The 20794-nt window shown below is 55.3% G+C and overlaps 1 protein-coding gene across 1 annotated transcript; it reads right to left on the bottom strand.

The window, feature by feature from the left end:
• Positions 1-736: 736 nt before the first annotated feature.
• Positions 737-18995, bottom strand: VSX2 (visual system homeobox 2). The gene is made up of 5 exons (XM_004262232.4): positions 18586-18995; positions 17200-17284; positions 13214-13337; positions 2418-2598; positions 737-1582 (listed from the first exon to the last, which is right to left on the bottom strand). The coding sequence occupies exons 1-5, from the start codon at positions 18953-18955 to the stop codon at positions 1257-1259; spliced, it is 1086 nt and encodes a 361-aa protein (XP_004262280.1). The 5' UTR covers positions 18956-18995; the 3' UTR covers positions 737-1256.
• Between the last annotated feature and the right edge of the window lie 1799 nt (positions 18996-20794).

The raw sequence follows: 20794 nt of genomic DNA, 5'->3' as shown, positions 1-20794 counted from the left end.
ACTGTCTGACTCTAGAGAACAGGCACCACGGCTCACACCCAGCAGGAAGGTACGTGTGCCTGTAGCTTAGTTTGGGTCTAACACTGGCTCCTCCCTTGCTCTCCTTCTAGCCTTTTCTCATACTCTTCTTGTGATCAACTGTGACGGCTATTTATAGCCCCAGGCCCCCTCCAGGAATGGCCTGGATCAAGTTGAGTCAAGATCTGTGGTTTCCTATGTGTTCATTTTACAGCTCGATTGGGCTGCTCCAAGGCAGGGCACATGCGAACCAGTGATTTGCAAGAATCTTTAGGGGAAGGATGCCTTGCACAGCAAGTCAGGGTCACAGGCAGCATATTGGGGGGTGGAGGGGGCGGTCAGGATGCTCTAGAAACACACACCCAAGGGCCCTGGGTGGAGGATTTGGCTTCCCAAAGGTGCAGTGAGTCACAGCAGCTGTGAGAGGTGCCCCCTGGCTGCAGGGCAGACCTTGGCCTCACTGCAGGTACTGTACACTGCCCCCTGCGGCACTGGCACCTGTGTGGGGAGGAACGGTGGGACCGGCTGGGTGTGGAGGGTGGGTTCCTGAGTCTGACTGTGGAGGGCAGGACTTGAAGGCTGGCCGAGGGGCCCAGGCTGAGACTTTCCAAGTTGAATCTGGAATCTGGGCCCCAGCGCCGGGGGCCGGCAGGGGTTGTGCCTGGGCCTTCAGGACAGCACATCACCCACACTGAGGAAGGAGCAGGCAGGGGAGCAGAGTTTCGCTGGGGGCTGGGGCGCTCAGGACACCGGCACTGGGGTGCAGGTCCTCCATCCGTGTCGCCGCTGTGGCGGCCAGTGTGTTTGCAGCAGCGGTCTTTGGGTCTGGGCAGAGCACAGTCCACAGGGGGTGTGGCGCTGGGAAGGAGGGCGCTATTGAGCAAGAGAACAGAGAGTAAGGGGTGGATTCGGACACGGAGAGCCGCCAAAGGATTGAGTTGAAAGCAGCTTGAGGGGGTGGTCTGGGGCGGCAAGAAGGCTTCTGAGGCAGGTCTGTTAGTTGGAGGAGGAGGGTGCTGGCCAGGTCAGGACTAGGTAGGGATGTCTCAGCGTGGCCCAAAGCCTCCGCCAGGACTGAGTTGTGCCTGAAGTCCCCTGGGGGTCACAGAGGGCCTGTGGGGTGGGGGAGGGTGGCAGAGAGCAGGCCTGGGCCCCGCCTCTGAGAACACCTCCCAGCACCACAGGCCCCGAGCAGAGCCGAGCAGAGTCCTGGGGCTCTGGTGTCTGCGCGCCCTTGCCTACGCCATGTCCTCGAGCTGCGGCGGACTCAGCTTCTCCGCTGGCCTGTCTTCGTCCGGGGCCTCCTCCCGCTCCGGCTCCTCGCCGTTCCGGGCCAGGCTGTCGGGCCCGGACACAGTCCCCAGCACTTTGGTGCTGTGCTCCTGCGCTCTGGCTCGGAGCGCGGCGATGCTGTTCTCCCTCAGTTCCTCCTGGGACATGGCGGCCGGGGCGTCGGGACCCCGCTCCTCCGGCTCTATCTTGTCGAGCTTGGGCAGGGCCTGACGCTCCGCCTCGGGCTTCCTCCCCGACTCAGCTGCCGCCTCCAGCGACTTTTTGTGCATCCCTAAAAAGAATTGTTGGTATTCGGGTTTAGAAAAGCGCCTGGGAAAGCCATCTTGAACTGAAAACGGCAAAGATAGAGAGAGGCCAGAATTAAGGACGAGCAGAAAGCCTTACTTCATACACCGCAGTCACGCGAGTCCCAGAGGTCGGGGTCGGGGCCGGGGCAGCGGGAGGGGGGCCGGGGATGAGGCTGCGGAGCAGCAGCGGGGCACCAGGCCGGCAGAGGGCTTCTCCCAGCCAAGTCCCTGGGCACCTGGCCCCCGGGAGTCCTGTCTGTCCCTTCCTGAGCACAGCACTTGCTCCCGAGCCCTCCCTTTTGGGATTCCAGATCTCAGAACTCCAAGATAAGCTGGCGCTGCTGTCAGACACAGGTCCAGATGGCAGATGGGGGAGGATGGCAGGTGGAGAGATTTAGGGGGAAGAAGTCCTTTGGGCAAAGCCAGAATGGTGGCCAAAGGGATCTAGAGGTCCCCTCAACCCCCAAGAGGGGCTGTTTCATTCACCACAACCCCAGCTCCAGCCAAGGGAAGAGGAGGATACACACCCTGGGGCAATAGCCATCCCCTGCTCACAGGACAAAAGAACTCACAGGGGGGATCCGTCCAGGATGAGAGTCCTAGGCACCCAGTAGGTGGGTGTGAGGGACAGACACCAAGCCCCGGGCGCAGCCTGCCCTCTGAGCCCCCCAAGGGAGACCGGGAGACTGGCTCTGGAGGGCCTCTCTCCCGCCAGGCGTTGTGGCCAGGCGTCCCTGCTCCAGGGCTCTGTCCCCTCCTCCAGGGAGCCCGCTCCCCTCACCACGGGGGCAGGGCCCCAGGGAGAGTGCAGGCTCTTACCCAGCAGCCACGGGGCGCAGGAGTCCATGATGCCATCCTTGGCGGACTTGAGGATGGACTCCGGCAGGGGGATGGAGTGGCGCACCATGGCCCCGTAGAGGCCGTACTCCGCCATGACGCTGCTCCGGCCCCAGCACTTCTCTCGCTTCCTCCACTTGGCTCTTCGGTTCTGGAACCAGACCTGTAAGTGCAGACGAACAGGTCAGGGGCGTCCTCCACCAGGCAGAGGCCAGGCCCCTACCCCGCTGTGTCTGCCTGGAGTTAAGGGACCCGCCTCTTTGATTGCCAACGGCCCCATTCCCCTGTGACTTCGCTTTCTCCAGCAGGGCATCCTTACTTAAGCTCACCTACCCCGAAGTACCCCTGGGGTTCCTCCAGGCTCAGGGTGTCCAGAATGAGACACAAGTCCTGTGAGAACATGATGGGCAAAATGGTCTTTTTTTTTTTTTTTAAATCAAAGCAGTTTAAGGTGATGGAGTAGGGACACCTCCTGGACAGGGTCTGGCAGATGGGCAGTTCCCCATGTGGTCCTCAGTTTGCAGCCGAGAAGCCCGACCCTCATAGCTCTCTTGCAAGTGTTCACACCTCCAGCATACAAACAGAATCCCTTTTCTGGCTCGTACAGGACAAAGTCCTTTCCAGTGCCTTTGGTTCAGGGCTCTGTCTCCACCAGAACTGCAGAGGCCAGAGCAGTCCCAGCAGGCGAGGTCAGTGTGGACTCAGGCAGCACAGGCCTTTTCATCCAGGTGTCAGGAAGCCTGGGAACGGCTGCAAAGCAGGGCAGGGGACACTCCCAAGAGGCCTGAGTCAGCCTCCCTTCTCTGCCCTGTCCTGGCCAAGTCCTGCCCTGCCATGCACCCACTGTGCACAATTTTGGACCTAACTCCGAATGACATTTGGGGGAGCTGGGCAACCATCCTTCAGTCAGGGAAGGAAGACAAAATGCTTCTGGTGTGAGGAGCATGTGAAGGTAGGGACCTAGGAGAGTGCGGTAGGGGACACTCTAGGGGATGCTTCTCTGGCCCCAAAGCTGACTGGTGCAGGGTCTGAAAGAGCATGGGGTGGGCTGGGGGTATCTGCAACACTCCAGCCTGGTTTTGGGAGGAGATCCTTGGGTCCCTTTCATGCATGGAGGAGGGGGGAATTTCTTGGTCCCCCCAAGCATTTTTCCTGAGGCTTCCTGCAGCTGACAGGAGGCAGAGCCAGGGACAGCTGCACTGTCCCTCAAGCAGGTGAGAGGCCCGCGGCAGACCGGGGGTCTCTGGAAGGACCCCAGGCCCGCCAGCCCCCTCTGGTCCCCTCACAGCCTCTCCAGGCCCTGACCCCGGCGGCGGCGAGCCACCCAAGCGCCCCGTGATGTGGGGGGATGGGGGGAGGGCAGAGGCGGGTTCGGGGAGAATCTATTAGTTTCCTGGGCGATTTCCATTCCCTCACCTCGGCCAGGTCCCCGCCCTTCCCTCCGGGCCCCCTCCCCCGCCCCCGGCGGCGGAGGTTTCAGCTTTTGATGAAAAATTGCTCCAGCTCTATTCAGGAGGCGGCAAAAGAAGAGTCACCCCCAGGGGCAGCCCTGGGCTGATTGAAAAATAAGTTAATTTCTGTTTGAATCGATGGGCCTCAAGCACTGAAATATCACGGGAAATTAAAGCGGCTGCTCTCTCGGGAGCCGCCGCATTGACCCGCACTAATTAATGCTGGGGAGGCAGAGCGAGCCGCGCCGCAAGCCGCCCCCCCTCCCCGGGGGACCCCAAACGCTTCTCATTTAACTAATTAGACAGGAAAAATTGGGTGTTAATTTGTTTAGGATTTTTTCCCCTCTTCCCCCACGGCAGCTCCCTCCCCGGCCCGCTCCCCACGCGGGGGCGCGGGAAATGAATGCGGGGCTTGCCGGCAGATGGCTGCCCCGGTCACTCTGCAATCTTCTCCGACTTGATTGCTTGATTAGGTCGTTAGCACATTAAAAAAAAAAAATTGCTTGCCGTCTGGCGCTGGCGTGATGAGTGGGACGCGCGGCAGCGCCTGGGTAATTTATCTTTTTATACGGCAAAGAATTTGATTTCAATCTGCAGATATATGGGGAGCCTTTGACACCTGTTTAACATCGCGCCGCTGACAGCTTAACCCTTTGCTGCCTCGGCCGCGGGGAGGCCTCGGCGGGGGCTCGGAGTCCGCGCGCCCCTGCGGTTCCCACCGCCGCCGCCAGGTGGCGGAGTGGGCTCCCTGGCAGCTCCCGACAGCTCCGAGTCTGCAGCGGAGCGCGGCCGGCCACATCCAGCAGGGAGCGCCCCGGCCGCACCCACAAGGCGCCCAGAGCCCCGCGGTCACAGACTTCTGCGGGGCTGCTTCCAGACCGCACGGTCCTCGCACACCTTTAAGTTGACCCAAATGTGTGTAACCTGTTTTGGCATTTCTTCATTTGTAAATAACTAGGAAACTCTAAAAATGGGAGAGATGCGGCCTCAGACACCCCGGGCCTCTCAATCCTCACACTGACCCGCGCCCGCGCTGTTAGAAAACGATCTTTCGTCCCTCCCTGGGCGGCGCCGCCTCCGGTGAGCCGCACTGTTGCCACCACCGGGTTTAGCACCTGCCGTCCCTGCTGGAAAGCTGCGGAGCTAATGCAAGGCCTCCCTCTGGTCTAGACCCAGACCGCACTCAGCGAACCTGGCCAAGGAACGGGTTTATGTAATGTGAAGGCTACTAGATGGCTGCGCTCCGTGCACTAAAGAGCGGAAATAGGTGCACCATGCGAGTTCGGGCTAACTCGGCCATCGGCCTGGCCTGGCTCTGCGGTGTGTTTAGATCTCTCCCCTGCGGCCCTGTCTGTCCCGCAGGCCCTCTGCCCTACCCAAAGCCTGAAGTTTGTCTGAGACCTCTGTCCTGCTCTATCTTCCTTCCCGTTAGCACTTGGTCGTCCTCTACAAGTACTCGTCTCAAGCTTTTTTGCACCTAGGAAAAATCTAAAAGGACTAAGCCACAGAAAGGTGTAAGTGACTTCTGGTTTCAACCACCTCACAGAGAAGACAGCAAAGAATGAACCCCTTGGCGATGGAATTCTAAGGTGGAATTCCAAGTCTGACCACAGAGGGTTGGGAAGGCTATCTTTATGAATCTAAGTAAGCCATCTGCCTCCTGGGCAGGAGATGACCTTCCTGCTTGAATACGGTGCATTACAAAACAACAGGACCACAAGCCCTTAACTGGAACCCATTGGGACCAGACTCCAGAATGTTTTGGATTTTAGAAAAAATATGTGATGCATATATTACATGTTATGTAACATTCTGCAGCAGCAGCAGTGGTACCCCATAGTCAAACCAGCTTTGATTTCTGCAGCAAAACATACACATATTCATAAGGGACAAATAAAGAGCACGAGGTCAGATCTGGTTTTTGCCAAGAATGAGTTCTGTTGACAAACTGATGAAAGAAGTGTCTGTTTTCAGTACGGTTTAGAGTCAGGTATTCTGGGGACTTCCCTGGTGGTCCAGTGGTTAAGACTCCAAGCTCCCAATGCAGAGGACGAGGGTTCGAGCCCTGAGGGGAACTAAGATCCCACATACTGCATGGCACAGCAAAAAAATAAATAAATAAAAATAAATAGCATCAGGTATTCTGGAGAAGGGATTGTGGAGTAAACAAAAGCAGAGATGCTCGCTACCACTCCCACTCCCTCCACCCCCCCAAGTGTGGGTGCCTGGAAAGGTGCATTGCCCTGGCTTCCCCAGGATTCCATGAGCTTGAGGGGGGGCAGGGCTCTCAGATGGAAACAGCATCTTTCTTGGAACACTGAAGAAGAGGGTGCAGACTTGGGATTCAGATCATCTCCGGGGCCTGTAAACAGAACCATTTTCCTCAGTCTCCTAATTTGGACAAATGAATAACTGGTCTGCAGATCAGACTTTGCCCACAGATGCTCCAAGGGGAGTTGGTGCCAGCTGGTCGCTCAAACCAGGAGTCATCCAGACCCTTGGTTATGGGCTCCTGGAATGCCTGGCTCTTTGAAGACCAGATGCTGCTCCAGTTTATGGAGGAAACCTGGACAGCCAAAACAATTTCTTTGTAGGACAGCTGGCAGGGAAGCTGTGGCATTGGTGCCTTGGAGGCAAGAGGACAAGGAATTAGAATTAACCCTAACCACTCTTCATGTTTGCCTTTCTCTTCCCTTCCTGGAAGCAACCAGCATGTGTGCAGAACTTAAACATTTGCAAGAAGCACTGAAAGCAGCCAGTCCTGAACTGGAATTCCCAACTGTGGCAAAAATTTCTGTGTGATCCTGGGCAAGTTATTTGCTCTCTCTCAGTCTCTGTCCCTTCAAGCATAAAAGAAGAATATCCAAAAAAAAAAAAAAAAAGAATACCTACTTTTTCAGGGATTAATGAAAGTGCCTAAAATCAGTGTTTGTCACACAGAAGGTGCTCAATAAAAGCTACTTATTATTATTTCAGTGGAGGCACAGAAAGTCAGTGGGAGTCTGTGCAGGGGTCAGGTTAATCAGGGGCATTACCTGCCCTCCTGGCCCTCTCCACGTGCTCTGCAGCAAGGCTGGACTGACAAATAATAATAATAACAACAGTAACAACTCCAGGAGGTGTGATGGGGGTACAGAGCTAACCTTCAGGCTGTAAGATTTTAATGCAGATAGCCTCGAGTTTCCCCTCTAGGGGCCAAACAGATGCCCCTGCAACTCTCCCGCGTTTCTAATGTTTCCCAGACCCTTGAGGCTCAAATGCAAGAGACCACCCATGCAGCTGGCTATGCTCAGGAGCTAGAAGACCTAGGTTGGAGACCCCTGCTCTATCTCCAACTGCCTTTGTGACTTTGGGTGCATTTCTTAACCTTTCTGAGCTTCCGATTCTTCCTCTGCCCTATGGTACCACTTCCTTGCAGGTTTGTTGTTAAAAATTCAACAGAATAGTGCATGGGAAATGCCTGGCATGTTGTAAGAACTGAAAAACGTTGGCTTGATGCTGGGCGAATTCTGGGGACAAATGTGCTACGAGATGAGGATTTGCTTTCAAGCAAATATGCTCAGTGACACTTTTCCCATAAAGCCGGGTCCTCCCATCTCCCACCTTTGACATGTCTTTTCAGCATTTAGGCCCCCTTTCCTGCGTGGTCTCTTGGTTCTGGCAAGCCCACAATACTCCTCCAATCTCTCTACTTTCCTGACTGCGTACTTTCTGGAAGACACTGCTCCACTCTCAAGGAAGTCGGGTCCGCAACTCTTCAGGAGAGCCTGCGTCCAGGCCCCAGCAAGGACCAGAGCCCTGCCTTCCACTTCAGGGCCTCCAAGTGCCTGAGAAGCGGCCTACAAGGGACATCAAGGGTCACCAACTTGGTAGTCCCAGGGAAAGGAGAGGGGGAAGATCTTCTAGCTCGGAAAAGAGCCTGGGTTTCCTGGTGCGCTTCCCCTCACAGGTGGTGCCCAGTAGCACTCAGAGAGCCCAGGTAGGAGGCCTCTGGCTGTCGACACCTGGCAGAGAGGGTCCCAAGAGCTTGTGCCTCCAAGGATGGACTGGACCCAGGAAAGGGCTTCTCGCCAAATGGATGCTCTTCGGCCACAGGGCACCCATCGAGCCGGCAGGCAACACTGTCAGCTGTCTCTCTCCCTTTGTGGGTAACCAGGGCTTCTCTTGCATTCACGAGTTCCCAGCCTTGTATCCCCACAGGACTATGTGCCCAGGCCTCCTTCCCTCTGCAGTCCCTCCAGGATAGCCCCACTAAAGGAGACATCCTGCATGATAGATGCTCTGCACCTCTGGCCCCTTGGCTACCCCAGGCCCTGCCCTCCAGTCTTGCCCCAGGCTATCGGGCCCGGCTTTTTTGGCCATGTGGCACTTGCCATCATAGTCACTTAGATTCTCTTCTCTCCTCTGACTGGAAGCTGATTAATATGGGCTCATTGCTGGCGTGATTTAACGACCTCACACTCCACATCCACTCAGCACTTCTGACAGCATATTTCAGCACACCCTTTCCAGTCCCAGCTTCAGGCCCAGAAAAGCCTGGCCTTGCTGTAGCCTCTGATGTCCACTAGGGGGCAGCTCTGCCCATGTTTCCTGGCAGCCTCATGCAGCATCCTTCCCTGAACCTCTGGACAGGTCATCCCACCAGGTTACCCAGTACTCCACTTTCTTCCACTCATATTAACCCACTTGAAACACTGAAACTCTTTTCCTGAGCCTCTGACCCAGCTTTTTTTTTTTTTTTTTTTTGCGGTACGCAGGCCTCTCACTGTTGTGGCCTCTCCCGTTGCGGAGCACAGGCTCCGGACGCGCAGGCTCAGCAGCCATGGCTCACGGGCCCAGCCGCTCCGCGGCATGTGGGATCTTCCCGGACCGGGGCACGAACCCCTGTCCCCTGCATCAGCAGGCAGACTCTCAACCACTGCGCCACCAGGGAAGCCCTTGACCCAGCATTTTTACACTGGCTACGCACAATCACCTGGAGAGCTTTAAAAACGTACAGGCTCCACATCAAACCAAACCTAGCATTGCTAGGTGTGGGGGGCTGGCACGGGTAATTTTAAAAAGCTGCCCTGTGATCTCATAAACGTCCCGGGCTGAGACACACGGAAACCCTTTCCCATCCAGGCAGCTATCTTCTTACTTCTGGAATATAATCCCCTAAAACTTTGTTCCCTACCCTTGGGAGGGGACCACTTTAAAAGAGGCAGAATGGAACAGTGCTAGTCAGAGAATCCAAATATCATCCTTCCAAACACACCAGGCTGCTAAGAGTGGAGGTGAGATGTCTCTGTCCACTTTGTGCCTCCATATCTCTGCAATGGAGGCATTTTAAATAAATACAACTCTTGTCAGAAAAAAATACAGTAAACATAAGTGAATAGCTTAATATTCTCCTGTCTTACAACTCTGAGAATGAGTGACCACACAGAGGAAATAAAGTCAATCTGGAAATCCATTTCCTCTTCCCCAGGGCTGACATCGGCAGGGGCTTCCAGAATGCCATATCCTAGCATTTCTCAGAGACACAGAAAGGACTTCATGTCTGAGTCTGATATGAAGACTGGAAATCTCTTCTTCCCCCAGCAATGCACCTTATCCCTTCACACTCCAACCCAGAGAGATATAGAGGGAGGAAGTGCTTGCCCTCAAAGCACAAAGGCAGAGGGAATCGCCACTACTGAGGGGGCTGGTCCCTCATCACTGCAATTTGCATTAATTATTCCAGTTTCTGTAGATGGGTGCTCCAGTTTCCCTCATTTGCTCTCCTGAGATAGTACTTGAGTACCGGGTTTGAATCCCAGTCCACCACTTACTTCACCTCTCAGCCCTTCAGTTTCCTCATCCAGAAAATGGGGATAAGAATAGCATCTAACTCATCTAGCTTTTGTGAGGATGTAATGAAAAAGGGCATGGAAAGCACTTAATATCTGGGACAATGCTATGCACTAATAATGCCAATAACAATACTTTTGTTAAATTATTTTCGATACTTTTTGTTATTATTCGTTCACAAATGAGTAATCTGAGGCTCAGAGTTTGATTTGCTGGCAGTGAAACAAAGATTAGAAGTAGGTGTGTCTGACTTTTCACATCTACACTGTGTTCTTGTTAGACATTGGACAGTAGGTCTCAGACACATCCAGGGGCTTACTTGGGTTGGCCCAGCAGAAGTGTGTGTCCCAGCTGTCCACCTGGGGCTGTCCCACTCCTCCATGGCAGCCCAGGGGCCCAGTGAGAGAGGTGATCCTGAGGAGGCTGCTCTCTGGGAGGGATTCCCCCTCTTTCCTTTACAGATGGCTTGGCCTCTGCCATGCCTGGTGGGTGTCAGAGCCAGGACTAAGATCTGGGTCCCTGACTGGATATCCAGTCCAATAACCTTTCCATTCCACCTGAGAATGTCTAACTTCAGACTTGGAGCCTCTAATAACTGCCCTTCCCCTTAAGCCTCAACACATAGACAAAGGCCTGAAAGCTGGGGGAGGGGAGGGGACTGGCTCTGAGTGGTAGGGTCCATCCTTAGACGCACTGGTTCCACTAAATCAACATGCTGAGAGGAAATGAGGAGGAAGGGTGGCAGTGTAGTGAAGTAAGTGTTCTGGAGTCTAAAGGGACTCAGGTCTGAACTCTGGGCCTCAGGTTCCCCACCTGTAAAGTGGGAATAGTAATAGTACCTAGTCCATCGGGCGTTCTGAGGATCCTTTGGGAATAGAATACAGAAACTAACACAACATTGTGAAGCAATTATACTCCAATAAAAATTTTTTTTTAAAAAAAGAATATACATAAACTATCTCTGGAAGGAACCAAAGGAAACTGGTAACCCCTGGAGGGACTGCCGGTGGACAGTGGCAAGGGTGACTCACGTTTCACCCTTTTGAACTCATGTACCTGAATTCGCTCATTCAAAGAATAATTTTGTTATGAGTGAGTTTTGGGGGTTTTTAGAACAGTATCTGGTACTCAATAAATATTGGGGGGTTTTTAATAAAGAAGATTTGATACAGGCCTCCCACCTGACATCAAATCATCTCTGTTCCTCCAGCTTCAAGTCAAAGCAAAGGCTTCAAACCCAAGAGGCAGGTGGTGAATGAGTGGGCTTTAGGTGCAGCCTAAAGTGACCTTAGGTGGGTCCCTGTGTCCCCCCACTTACTAGTTGTCTGGCCTCACTTTCCTCAGTTATAAAAGGAGGCTAATGTTCTCTCCCCCACAGGCTGTCGCCAGGATTTAATGAGATCAGAGCTCAAACCAAGTGAGCTGGGCCCATGCCGGACCCACTGGAACATGCCACACACATGGCTCATGACACCTGCAGCTGCCACTGTCATCCCCATTTTACAGATGAGCAATGGGAAGCTCGGGCTGGTGAGGTAACTTGTCCACAGTCACTCAGCTGGTAACTGGTGAGGCCAGGACAGTCTGGCTCCAGAGTTGGTGTCCCTAACCACTGCACCACCCTGCCTCTCCTGTGCATGTCCCATAGTTAGAGCACTGGGCACATGAGAACTGCTCTGTGGGATAGAGCTGTGACTGCCACCGATAGATGTTAAGACCTTTCCCAGGCCACTTGGTAAAACGCTTGGGGGCACGGCTATTTGACAACTCACAAACACCTTCTGGGGGCATGATTTAGCCAAAGAACCAGGCGGTGCTGCAAGAGCTGGAGAGATCCTTGCGTTGGTTCTCCCATAACCACAAATTCCACAGCCAGTCCTCACAATCCAGGGAATCAATGTACTCCACACTCTTGGCTCATCCATGCTGGTTCTGGTGGCTTCAGACACCACCCTGTAGACAACGCCCCAGGCGATTTTAAAAAGCCTAGAGTCTGCGGGCTGGGCATCTGCAGCAATGCAGTGACAGCCGAGGGCAAGGGCGAGCTTCCCCAGATCTTTCAGACACTCCCACCCACCACCACCACCACAGCCAAAGGGATTTCAGGACGAGCCACCGCAAGGCACAGGCTGTTCTTTCCTACTGGTCAGTAGCGCAAATGTGGGACCAACCAACGGGGAAATCGGGGAGTCTCACCCCACCCCCGCTGCTCGTCATGACCACACACACACACACGCACACACACACACACGCACACGCACACACAAGATCCAGAAGCAACACCCAGCCTGTTCCCACTGGAACTCAGCTGGGGGGTATGATGGATCCCGGCCACCATGGATAATACGCCAAACAGATAATCTGCTTATGAATAATTGAGCTTATTGTTAGTGTCACTGTCTAAAGCCATTGGCTGAAATTCCCCATAGACTTCCAGTGGAGAGGCAGGCTCTTCTGGAAAAGGAGCTCACGCCTCATTTCCCATTCTCTGGTTCTCCAGTGAGGGAGCGCAAGGAACCTACACACCTTATTCGGTTCCTCTGGACTTGTCCCCTACCCGCCCCAACTCACATCACATGTGGAGACACAAAGGAGGAGGAGATTCGGAGCAGACGGGGTTTCAGGAAGTCGGGACCCTTTCTGCCCTTTTCCAGCCTGGGCCGTCAACTACTCCGGGCCACTCAGGTGTCCCGATAGGAGCAACTTTGATTAAAGGTCTTGATCCAACTAAGGCAACCCCAAAGCTTCTGGAAGTGTTCCTCCAACCGCATCACTTCTTCCTGCTCTTAGAGGCCCTGTCTGGAGAATCATCAGATTTCATCTCCTCCCGAAGAAATGATTAAGCAGCCCACTCCTGCCCAGCTAGGGGCGTCCTGGACTTGGGAGGATCCTGACACTGATGAAAGGAGGCTGGGCACCCAGCAGAGCTGAGGACAGCCCAGTCCAGGTCAGGGCTGGTTCCGCCACAAAACTCTCCAGTGACGGGGAGGGGCTTAATGAGCACATCATGGGCCAGATCTGGGAGAAGTCAAGGAGCAGCAGCCCTGGGCAGGGCCAGCTGTTGGGTTGTGAGGAGGCAGGAGGCTCAGGTAGATGGAGGTGGTGGGGAGTAGATAGGAAAGGAGGGGGCAACCTCTTCCTCAAGGGAAAGCAGTGGAAGGAAGGGAGACAGATGCTCCCTCACCCCCAGGCACCCAGAGAGGCCTGGGGCCACCTCCAGGCACATGGTTTGTCTCACATACTCCTCAGGAAGCCCACAGTGCAGCAGCAGGCCTCGCCTCCTCCGCTAAGTCTCTTGTTCCCCCAGCAGTGCCCATCTCACATGGTAGGTATTCAGCAAACACCTGCCTGCTTAAATGAACTGCTGTGCATGAGGACGTGATTACAGGCAAGCACACACTCTGCTGCGGGGTGGGAGATGGGTGTCTGGGAGCCTGGGGCAGTCGATGTCCCTGAGGGTAAGGAAAGTGTGAGAGAGGAACTCAGAGCTGTTACCTGTATCCTGTCTTCCGGGAGCTCCGTTTTCATGGCCAACATCTCCCGGGCATAGACGTCTGGGTAGTGGGCCTCATTGAATGCCTTCTCCAGCTCCTCTAGCTGGTAGGAGGTAAAGATTGTCCTGAGGGGAGCAAAAAAATCAGTCAGGACCCCCAAAATGGAAAAAGCTGTCCCAGAGAGGACAGAATGGCCCTCCCCCATGGCTCCTGGACAGACCCCAAACCCAGGCTTGGCCAGCACAATCGGATGCAACCTCGCTCCCTGCCCGCCCCCCCCCCCATCCTCTAAACTCTTCTTCATTCAAGTCTGAGGGCCCACACTACCCTTCTGGTGGTGGGGAGTATTATTTCAGCCCTCAGTGACATTTTATACTGGGAATCTTCCTGGAAGTGCTTGGGGGGAAAGGGTGTTAAGACACAAATTTTAGAAAACTACAGAAAGCCCCTCTTCTCCCAGGCACAGCGTGGAGGGCTCACCAGGTGAGTAAGTGCCTCAGCCTCCTCGGGCCCAGCTTCCTGGGCTCCTCCCACAGACAGGAGGGTCGATCTTTTAAATCGTACTCAGAGTTCAGAGATTCACCAGAAGGTCAAATGCAGCAGCCGCCCCAGCCCCAGCATCTGTACAGCAGAGAACTAACTGATTCTAGCAGCCCCTCACCCTACCTCAGCACGCCCGGCTCTCCTCACCTGCCCAGACCTAAAGGCTCCTTAGAGCCGCCCCACGCAGTCTTGGGGGCAGGGAGAAGGGAAAGGGGGTGCTCTGTCCCTTCTTGGACTCAGAAGTGAAGGGTCACCTCCCCGCCATCCCACACACAGGCTCAGCCACTCACCCAGCGGGAGCCCCATTCAGGGGAGTTTCATTCAGGTCATCCCAAGAGTGCCTTCCCACACACTCCCCCAGCGCCCACAGAGCGGTTCACATTGACCTATTTTGAGTCATAAACTGCTTTAAGAATCCAGTAAAAGCCACATCCTCTCACCCTAGCAAATGGATATGCTCCAGTACATACAATGTTTTACCTCCAATATTAGGGGGTTCATAGCCCCCTTTCTTGAATAAATACACTACACACCCACTTACAGACACAAATTCTTTTTTCAGACCTGAATTTCACCAGGTTCTAGGTGACCTTTATCCTGCACCCTCATCAACAAGCTGGGGAGCAGTATAGTCCAGATTTGTTCGTAGACTCCACTTGAACAATGGTACCTTCCCTGCTTGAGCCTCCGGGATTTGGACCCTGGAAACAGCATGGGAGGGGGGGGTGTGGTTTAAAATCCCTCGCTGCTGCCCTCGCCTCTCCCAACACAAGGAAAAAGTACAAATGTCAGCCCCGTATACTCCTCGTGCTGGTGTTGGCTTTAACGTCTTGGAGGATGACGCCGGGGGGGGGGGGGGGCTGGAGGGGGATGTGTGAGAAAGAAAGATTCTGCTCTTTATAGAAAATGACTGGTTTGATTCTAAAGTGTTTCTCCTATCCTCTTGGGAAGAACAGAATGCTTATGTATACAGAAAGTTAATTCTTCAGAATTTTGAAGATCTGCTGCTTTCTATTCCTCTCCTGCCACTTACCGAAGTGTCCCTGAACAGTCAAAATAAACAATCAAAACATCCAAGTCTTTTTCAAAACTAGGAAAACTGAGGCACACAGCTATTGGGGCGTGGCCAAAGCCAAAGAGGAAAGGGGATGGCAGGTCATTCAGAACCTTTCAAGTGCCAGCCTCGGCTCTCATTAAAAACAAACAAAAAACCCAAAACAAAAAAACCAAACAAAACAAAAAAGAAAGGAGTTAAGAAAGAAACAAAATGAAACAATGCCTCAAATCCCCCAAACTTCCCCTCGTTCCTGCCTCAGAGCTAATCCAAGTGTCTATGCTGATGTGCCCTCCAGGGAGTCTCCCTGCGCCCCGTACAACGTGACCCAAACCCTGCTCCTGGCTTTACGCAGAACCCCAGACCCTTCAGTTTCCAGTAACCAGTCTATCAGAGCTGAGCCTTCCAGGAAGAGGGAAGAGCAAAACCTGAGAGACTCCAAAGGCTGCTGCTCCATTCCCACTCCCCTCTCTAACCCCTGCTAAGCCTCTTGTGTTTCTGGGTGATCAAGAGATGCTTGCCTCTCATCACCATATTCCAGGGTCTCTTACCTGAACTCCCCAAAGGAGAGAGGCTCAGGAAAACACATTTTTTACTAATTAAAAATTGCAGCAGCCATTCTCCTCTCTCCAATAATCTGTTCCCTTCGTGTACCAGAAATAGCCCGAAACCTAGGGCTGTTGTCCTGTCTCCCTGGGAACCCTCCAAAGCACCCCAATTTTCCCTGGTGGAGGGGGTATCAGGTGAGGATAGAGGGTTAGAAAACTTAAGCATGGACTTTCGGCCGTGGGTCAGTCAGCTCCAAGTGCTGCACAAGGAGATGCCCCCATGCAGAAGCACTTCTCCTGGGGGTGCTTTGTCCGGGGCTCTCCTGGCTGTGGGAATCCCTCCCCCACCTCTATTCGGTCAGCAGCACAGAAGCCGGTCAGCCGGACTCCAACCTGCCCTCCGGGTCCCTGTCCCTGCTGGAGGTCCCTGTCCAGGCTCCAGAGGCTGACAGGATTACCCCCACCCTGCCACCAGCATGATATGAATGCATCGGAGGTGTTTTAATGAATATTTGCTGGACGGATGAATGTAAAAAATGACCCAGGATCAGGACTAAAAAAACAACGTTTCCATTTACAATAAAACAAGACAAAACAAAACAAAAACAAACAGCCGCCTGAAGGGAACAAACCGAGGTCACCAAGAAACCAAGTCAAAGTTCACCCCCATTCAAGCCAGAACCTGTTGGGGCCTGAGAGGTGAGGAAGAACCGTTTTAAAACGTGGGGGTCATTTCCGGGTGTGAAGGAAGAGAGGAACGCAGAAAAGCACCCAGAGAAAGTGTGCAAAGAGGCTGAGAACAAATTGGGGAGAAGAGGATGAGATGGAGAGCACCCCAGGGGGAAACGTCCACCCAGCGATCCGGAACCCTGCGGGCGCTCCATCCGCACTGGGGCGGAGAGAGATCTGGGAAAACAAAGCTAGGGTAAGCGCAGGGGCAAACAGCACCCGCAGGAAGTCAGGTCGATTTTTGGTTCTCACTCCTTTATTTGTTGAAAACCTCCTCATACATTTGCACAAGGAATTGGTAGCGGCTGCGGAAGGGAATGCGGGTCTGGTGTGGGGAATTACTTTTCAGGATATACCTTTCGGCACCTACTGTATTTTAACTTTGTGCAAGTAATGTCTATTTTTAAAATATTTAAAGAAAATCAAAAACAAAAAAACCCTCGCTCTTTAGTCTGTATCCTCCAAGGCAGCCCACTCCACTCCAGCGAGGGCTTGCGGAGTCCTTCAGTGCACACACTCCTCCCTCCGCATTTTACAGACAAGGAAACTGAGGCTTACGGATCACAGAGGAGCAGAAGCCAAAGGAAAATTTGCCATCCATGCGGGTATCACGCTCGAGATTTTGCGAACGGTGGGCGCAGAAAGATAGGGGGTTGGCGGCGCTGACAGGGACGGCGCGAGAGGAATAGGGGCCGGGGCAGAGGGCAGAGGAACCGGCTCTGGCGGGAGGGGAGAGCCGATCTGCCCGCCCGGAGGTGTGCGTGGCTCTCCGAATGTGCCGATGCAGGGCTGGCACCTGGGGGCCGTCAGCTCCTGTCTGGCTCGGGTTTAGCCCTAGTTGGGGGCTTTCCTTTCTCCTGGAGAAGCAGGAGAAAGCCTGAAACGGTGCCGCTTCCCCGGCGGACGGTCAAAGTCCTCACCCGGCACGGCCGGACGCCAGGGCCCCGGACGGATGTCCCCAAACAATGTCTGGTCTCCCCGTCCTGGCACAGCAGCGGACCTCAGATCTAGAGCCGGTGAAATTAGGGTCCGAGCGACCCTACCCCCGATCAGGGAACGACGGCAGGGTATAGGTGAGCAGGAAGATGACAGAAAACGCTGCAGGGGCCTTACCTGTGTCGCCGCTTCTTCCGTTTCTTGGTCTGATTTAAAGCCGATTTGGACATTTTTCGGTCGCTGGAGGAAACATCTTCAGAATCTGAAAAGCGGGCGGAGGCACGTGCGGCAGAATGGGGGACGCGCTCCGCAGCACCCGGGCGCGTCAGGCTCCCGAAACCCGCGGGGGCCCCACCCCCGGCGGCCTCCGGGAGCAGCCGGGCCTGCTCCGTCTCCCCGGAGAGCCCTCCGTGAGGTCTACGCCATCCCTAAGCCGCGGCTGTTTCTACCCACGCCGGCGCCGCAATCTCGAGGTCGTGAACACATTCCGTTCTGTTTCGTTCTGAGAAGCAAAGGCCCAGACACGCCTGGGCAGGGACAGCAGGGGGGCGCGACAGCCTCCGCGGGTCGCAGGGCCCCCCGGCGGTGCCCCGGGTTCGGCGCCCTGCCCTGCGCTAGCAGCCGTGGCGCCGGGGTTCGGAAGGTGGCCCGCAGGAGCGGAGCCTGGGCGCGGAGAGCTGGACTCCGGGAAGGGCTGGGGGCTCCCGGGCACAACCCCCTTTCCAGTGCCCGCACCATGCGCCCCCCCTCAGGACTGGAGAGACTGCGACGCACCACTTTTCGTTGCCCCTCCAACTAAAAATTAATTAATTAAACGAGAGCGAAAAATCGGGGAAATCGCAGAGCGCGAACCAGAGCCGGAGGGCCGAGCTGGCGGAGACGTGAGGCCGGGAAAACTGCCCGCGGAGGGCGCGGCAGGGTCGTCCAGGGGTCCCGAGCCCGCGAGGCGCCGGGATCCGAGATATTGTGCCGCTTAGGTGGCATCTCGGATTGCGACCCCTTGGGCCGCCGCCGTGGCCGGGTTGTCTAAGCTCGTGAGGAGAAAATTAAAACCCAGCTGACCAATGCGGGAGGCTTGGAACGGAGGAAAGGAGGAAGGAAAAGACAACTTTGGACACCAGGGCTGGGGCCCGAAGCTGGCACCCGCTTCCCGGGCCGCCAAAGCCCGGAACGGAATCGGGCTCTAGGAGCGCGGGTCCTCCGAGAGGCCGAGGCCGAAGTGGAGCAATGGAAGGAGACCCCCGACTGCCCCACGCGCTCCGACACCCTAAGCCTTGTTTCCAGTGGGGCCCCAATCAGGCGCCGCGGCAGAGCCGGGCCCGACGCGGGGACCGCAGCACAGCTCGGCCGCCGGAAACGCGGAGGCCAAAACCCGGCCGCAGCCGGGAGCATCCTCCGAGCCCCCGCCCCGGGCGCGCCGGCTCCAGGCCCGCTCTGCGATCTCTCGGCCTAGCACGAACTTGTGCACCCGGAGGAGGCCTTGCGGTGCAAGCGAGAGTCGACGGCGTGGGGTTCCCGGCTGTCACCCCAGTCAGGCAGCCACACAGCCTCGCCCTCACCTACCCGAGCTGGCCGTCTGGCTGGTGTCCAGCGGCCCCGACGCTCTGCCCAGCGGCTGCAAGTGGACGCTCTGCGGGTCGGACAGCACTTCCAGGAAGGTGGGCTGTGCATAGAAACCGGGGAGCCCCCCGGGCCCCAGTAGCCCCATACCGCCCACTCCTGCGGGACTGAGCACGGAGCGCGCAGCCAGCAAGTGCCCGGGGGCCAGACCGTCGAGGGGAGCCCGCGGGTGGGAGCTGGGGGGCTCCTTGTTCAAGCCCAGGATCTCCTGGATGCCAAACCCGGTGCACCTGCCCGGGGCGCCCCCCGAGGTACTCTTGGCCACTGTCTCGGCTTTGGGCTTGCTCAGCGCTTCCCCGGCTTTCCCCGTCATCTCTCGGCTCTTTGAAGGGGCTGAGGCCGCAGGTCTTTTGCTCCCCCCACCCCCCCGCCGGGCTCCCCGCTTCACGAAGTTGGTCCCAGGTGCCCCCTCCTATGTCTAATGCTCTGGAGCCCCAAGGAGATTCCCTTTTTATCCAACCAGGCGGCAGCCCAAGTGGGGTCAGAGCTGAGCAGCCAATCACCGGGGCCAGGAGCGATTAGGAATTCCAAAAAGCTGGCAGCTCCCGCCGCGGGCAGCACTGAGGGGCCAGGGCGCTGGGGGCCAGGCACCGGGTGGGCTCTGCAGGACGCCCATGGGCAGGGCCCCCAGAGGCTGAGATGAGACAACAAGTTTCAGGGCCGTTCCAGGAGGCTGAGTGGCTAGGGATTCTGGGCAGAGCTGGCTTGGACAGTCCCTGGGGTGGGGTGGAGGGATGGACTGAGGGCAGGTGCTAGAGACTGGGAGTCCTGCTGCCTCCCTCCCATCCTCCCTCCCTCCCTCCCTCAATCCTATACAGGTTTGGCGGGGTCAAAGAAACCCAAATATGGGACCACTCCGAAAAAGGCAGAACGAGGAAGGGGCAAGTGTCCTGGGCAGGGTGTTTGGTGGCAACGGGGAGAAAGAAGGGGATTTGAAGAGGGAGATGGGGTGGGAGAGCTCAAAGCTTGTCTCCCCAGCACAGGATGCAATGCCTAGTTCAGAAGAGTTACTCAATAAATACCCAATGAATGAATGAATGAATAAAGGGGTCAGGAGTAGGTGTTCCTGGAGGGAAAGAAGAGTGGTGGTAACTTCTTTTGGAGAACACCGGTGGACACCTGAACATCTTCCTAGAATAAACATGAAGGGTTGCCAACTTCCATGGAAAGATTTCATTACTCTTCTAACCATTCACTCAACTAATATGTATTGAGCCCTTACTAGCTCTGAGCAAGGAGCTAGGGGTTCCCAGTAAATCAGATAGACAAGTCAGGGGGTCTGCTATACCTCAGAGTTCACTGAACAGACAAATGAAGCGGATGGCATTGTTGAAGTGGAGGGAAGGAGGAGGGAGAAGGGAGGGTGTGAGAGGCAATTAAAAGGTGAGCTTCTGTGCCCATTCGATGGGGATCCCTTGACTAACTCCTGTGTTGGAAGCTGCAGAAGTGCAGCCAGCTGGGCCAGTTGAAAAGTGGTGAGAGGCTGCAGGGAACTGCTCTAGGCAGGCAGGACCCTCACCTGGAGAAACAAGAAAAGCTTAAATTCTAAAGGTGGGCAGTGGAGCTACTGGTTCCTTGCTTTCAGGGAGGATGGCTCCCTTGGGTCCAAGTGTTAAGTGAAGGTGATTCTATACATACACACACACACACACACGTACGTGCACCATGGACCCCGGAGTCCCTGCACTCCACCTCCTCAGCTAATTCTTCTGTGAGCTTTGTGGGACTAAGGACTGTCTATCTACCTTGGCACCTTCCTCTCCACTGTGCCTAGCGTAGCATACAGTGGTAGGTTTCTAATAAAGCTGTCTTGACTTGAAGGCACCCTCTGAGGGGAAATAAAGACAGGGTGAGTTGTTTTAGGCAGAGACTGGAAAGCAAGGCTGGGGAGAAATTCCATTCAGAATTTCTGGGCTAGTCAACTGCAACCCCCCAAATAGATTGAAACCGCCTAACTCTCCCAGCCCACTGCCAGGATATCTAGTGCCCTCTGTGGTTGCTGTGAGGCCAAACTGAGAAGTAAGAAGAAACCCTATAGGACATGGAAGCTGAGGCCTTGCCTCAAGGGCTGTTGTGAGGTGGGTCTTCATCTGCTCTGGGCTGGTCCACACAAGATCCAGAACTAGGCAGGTACATCCCTCAGTGCGGCAGG

The sequence above is a fragment of the Orcinus orca genome, chromosome 2 (genome assembly GCF_937001465.1).
Source record: "Orcinus orca chromosome 2, mOrcOrc1.1, whole genome shotgun sequence".
In the NCBI taxonomy this organism is placed as follows: domain Eukaryota; kingdom Metazoa; phylum Chordata; class Mammalia; order Artiodactyla; family Delphinidae; genus Orcinus; species Orcinus orca.
The sequence above is the reverse complement of the archived record's forward strand: the minus strand, read 5'-3'. Positions and strand labels throughout refer to the sequence as shown.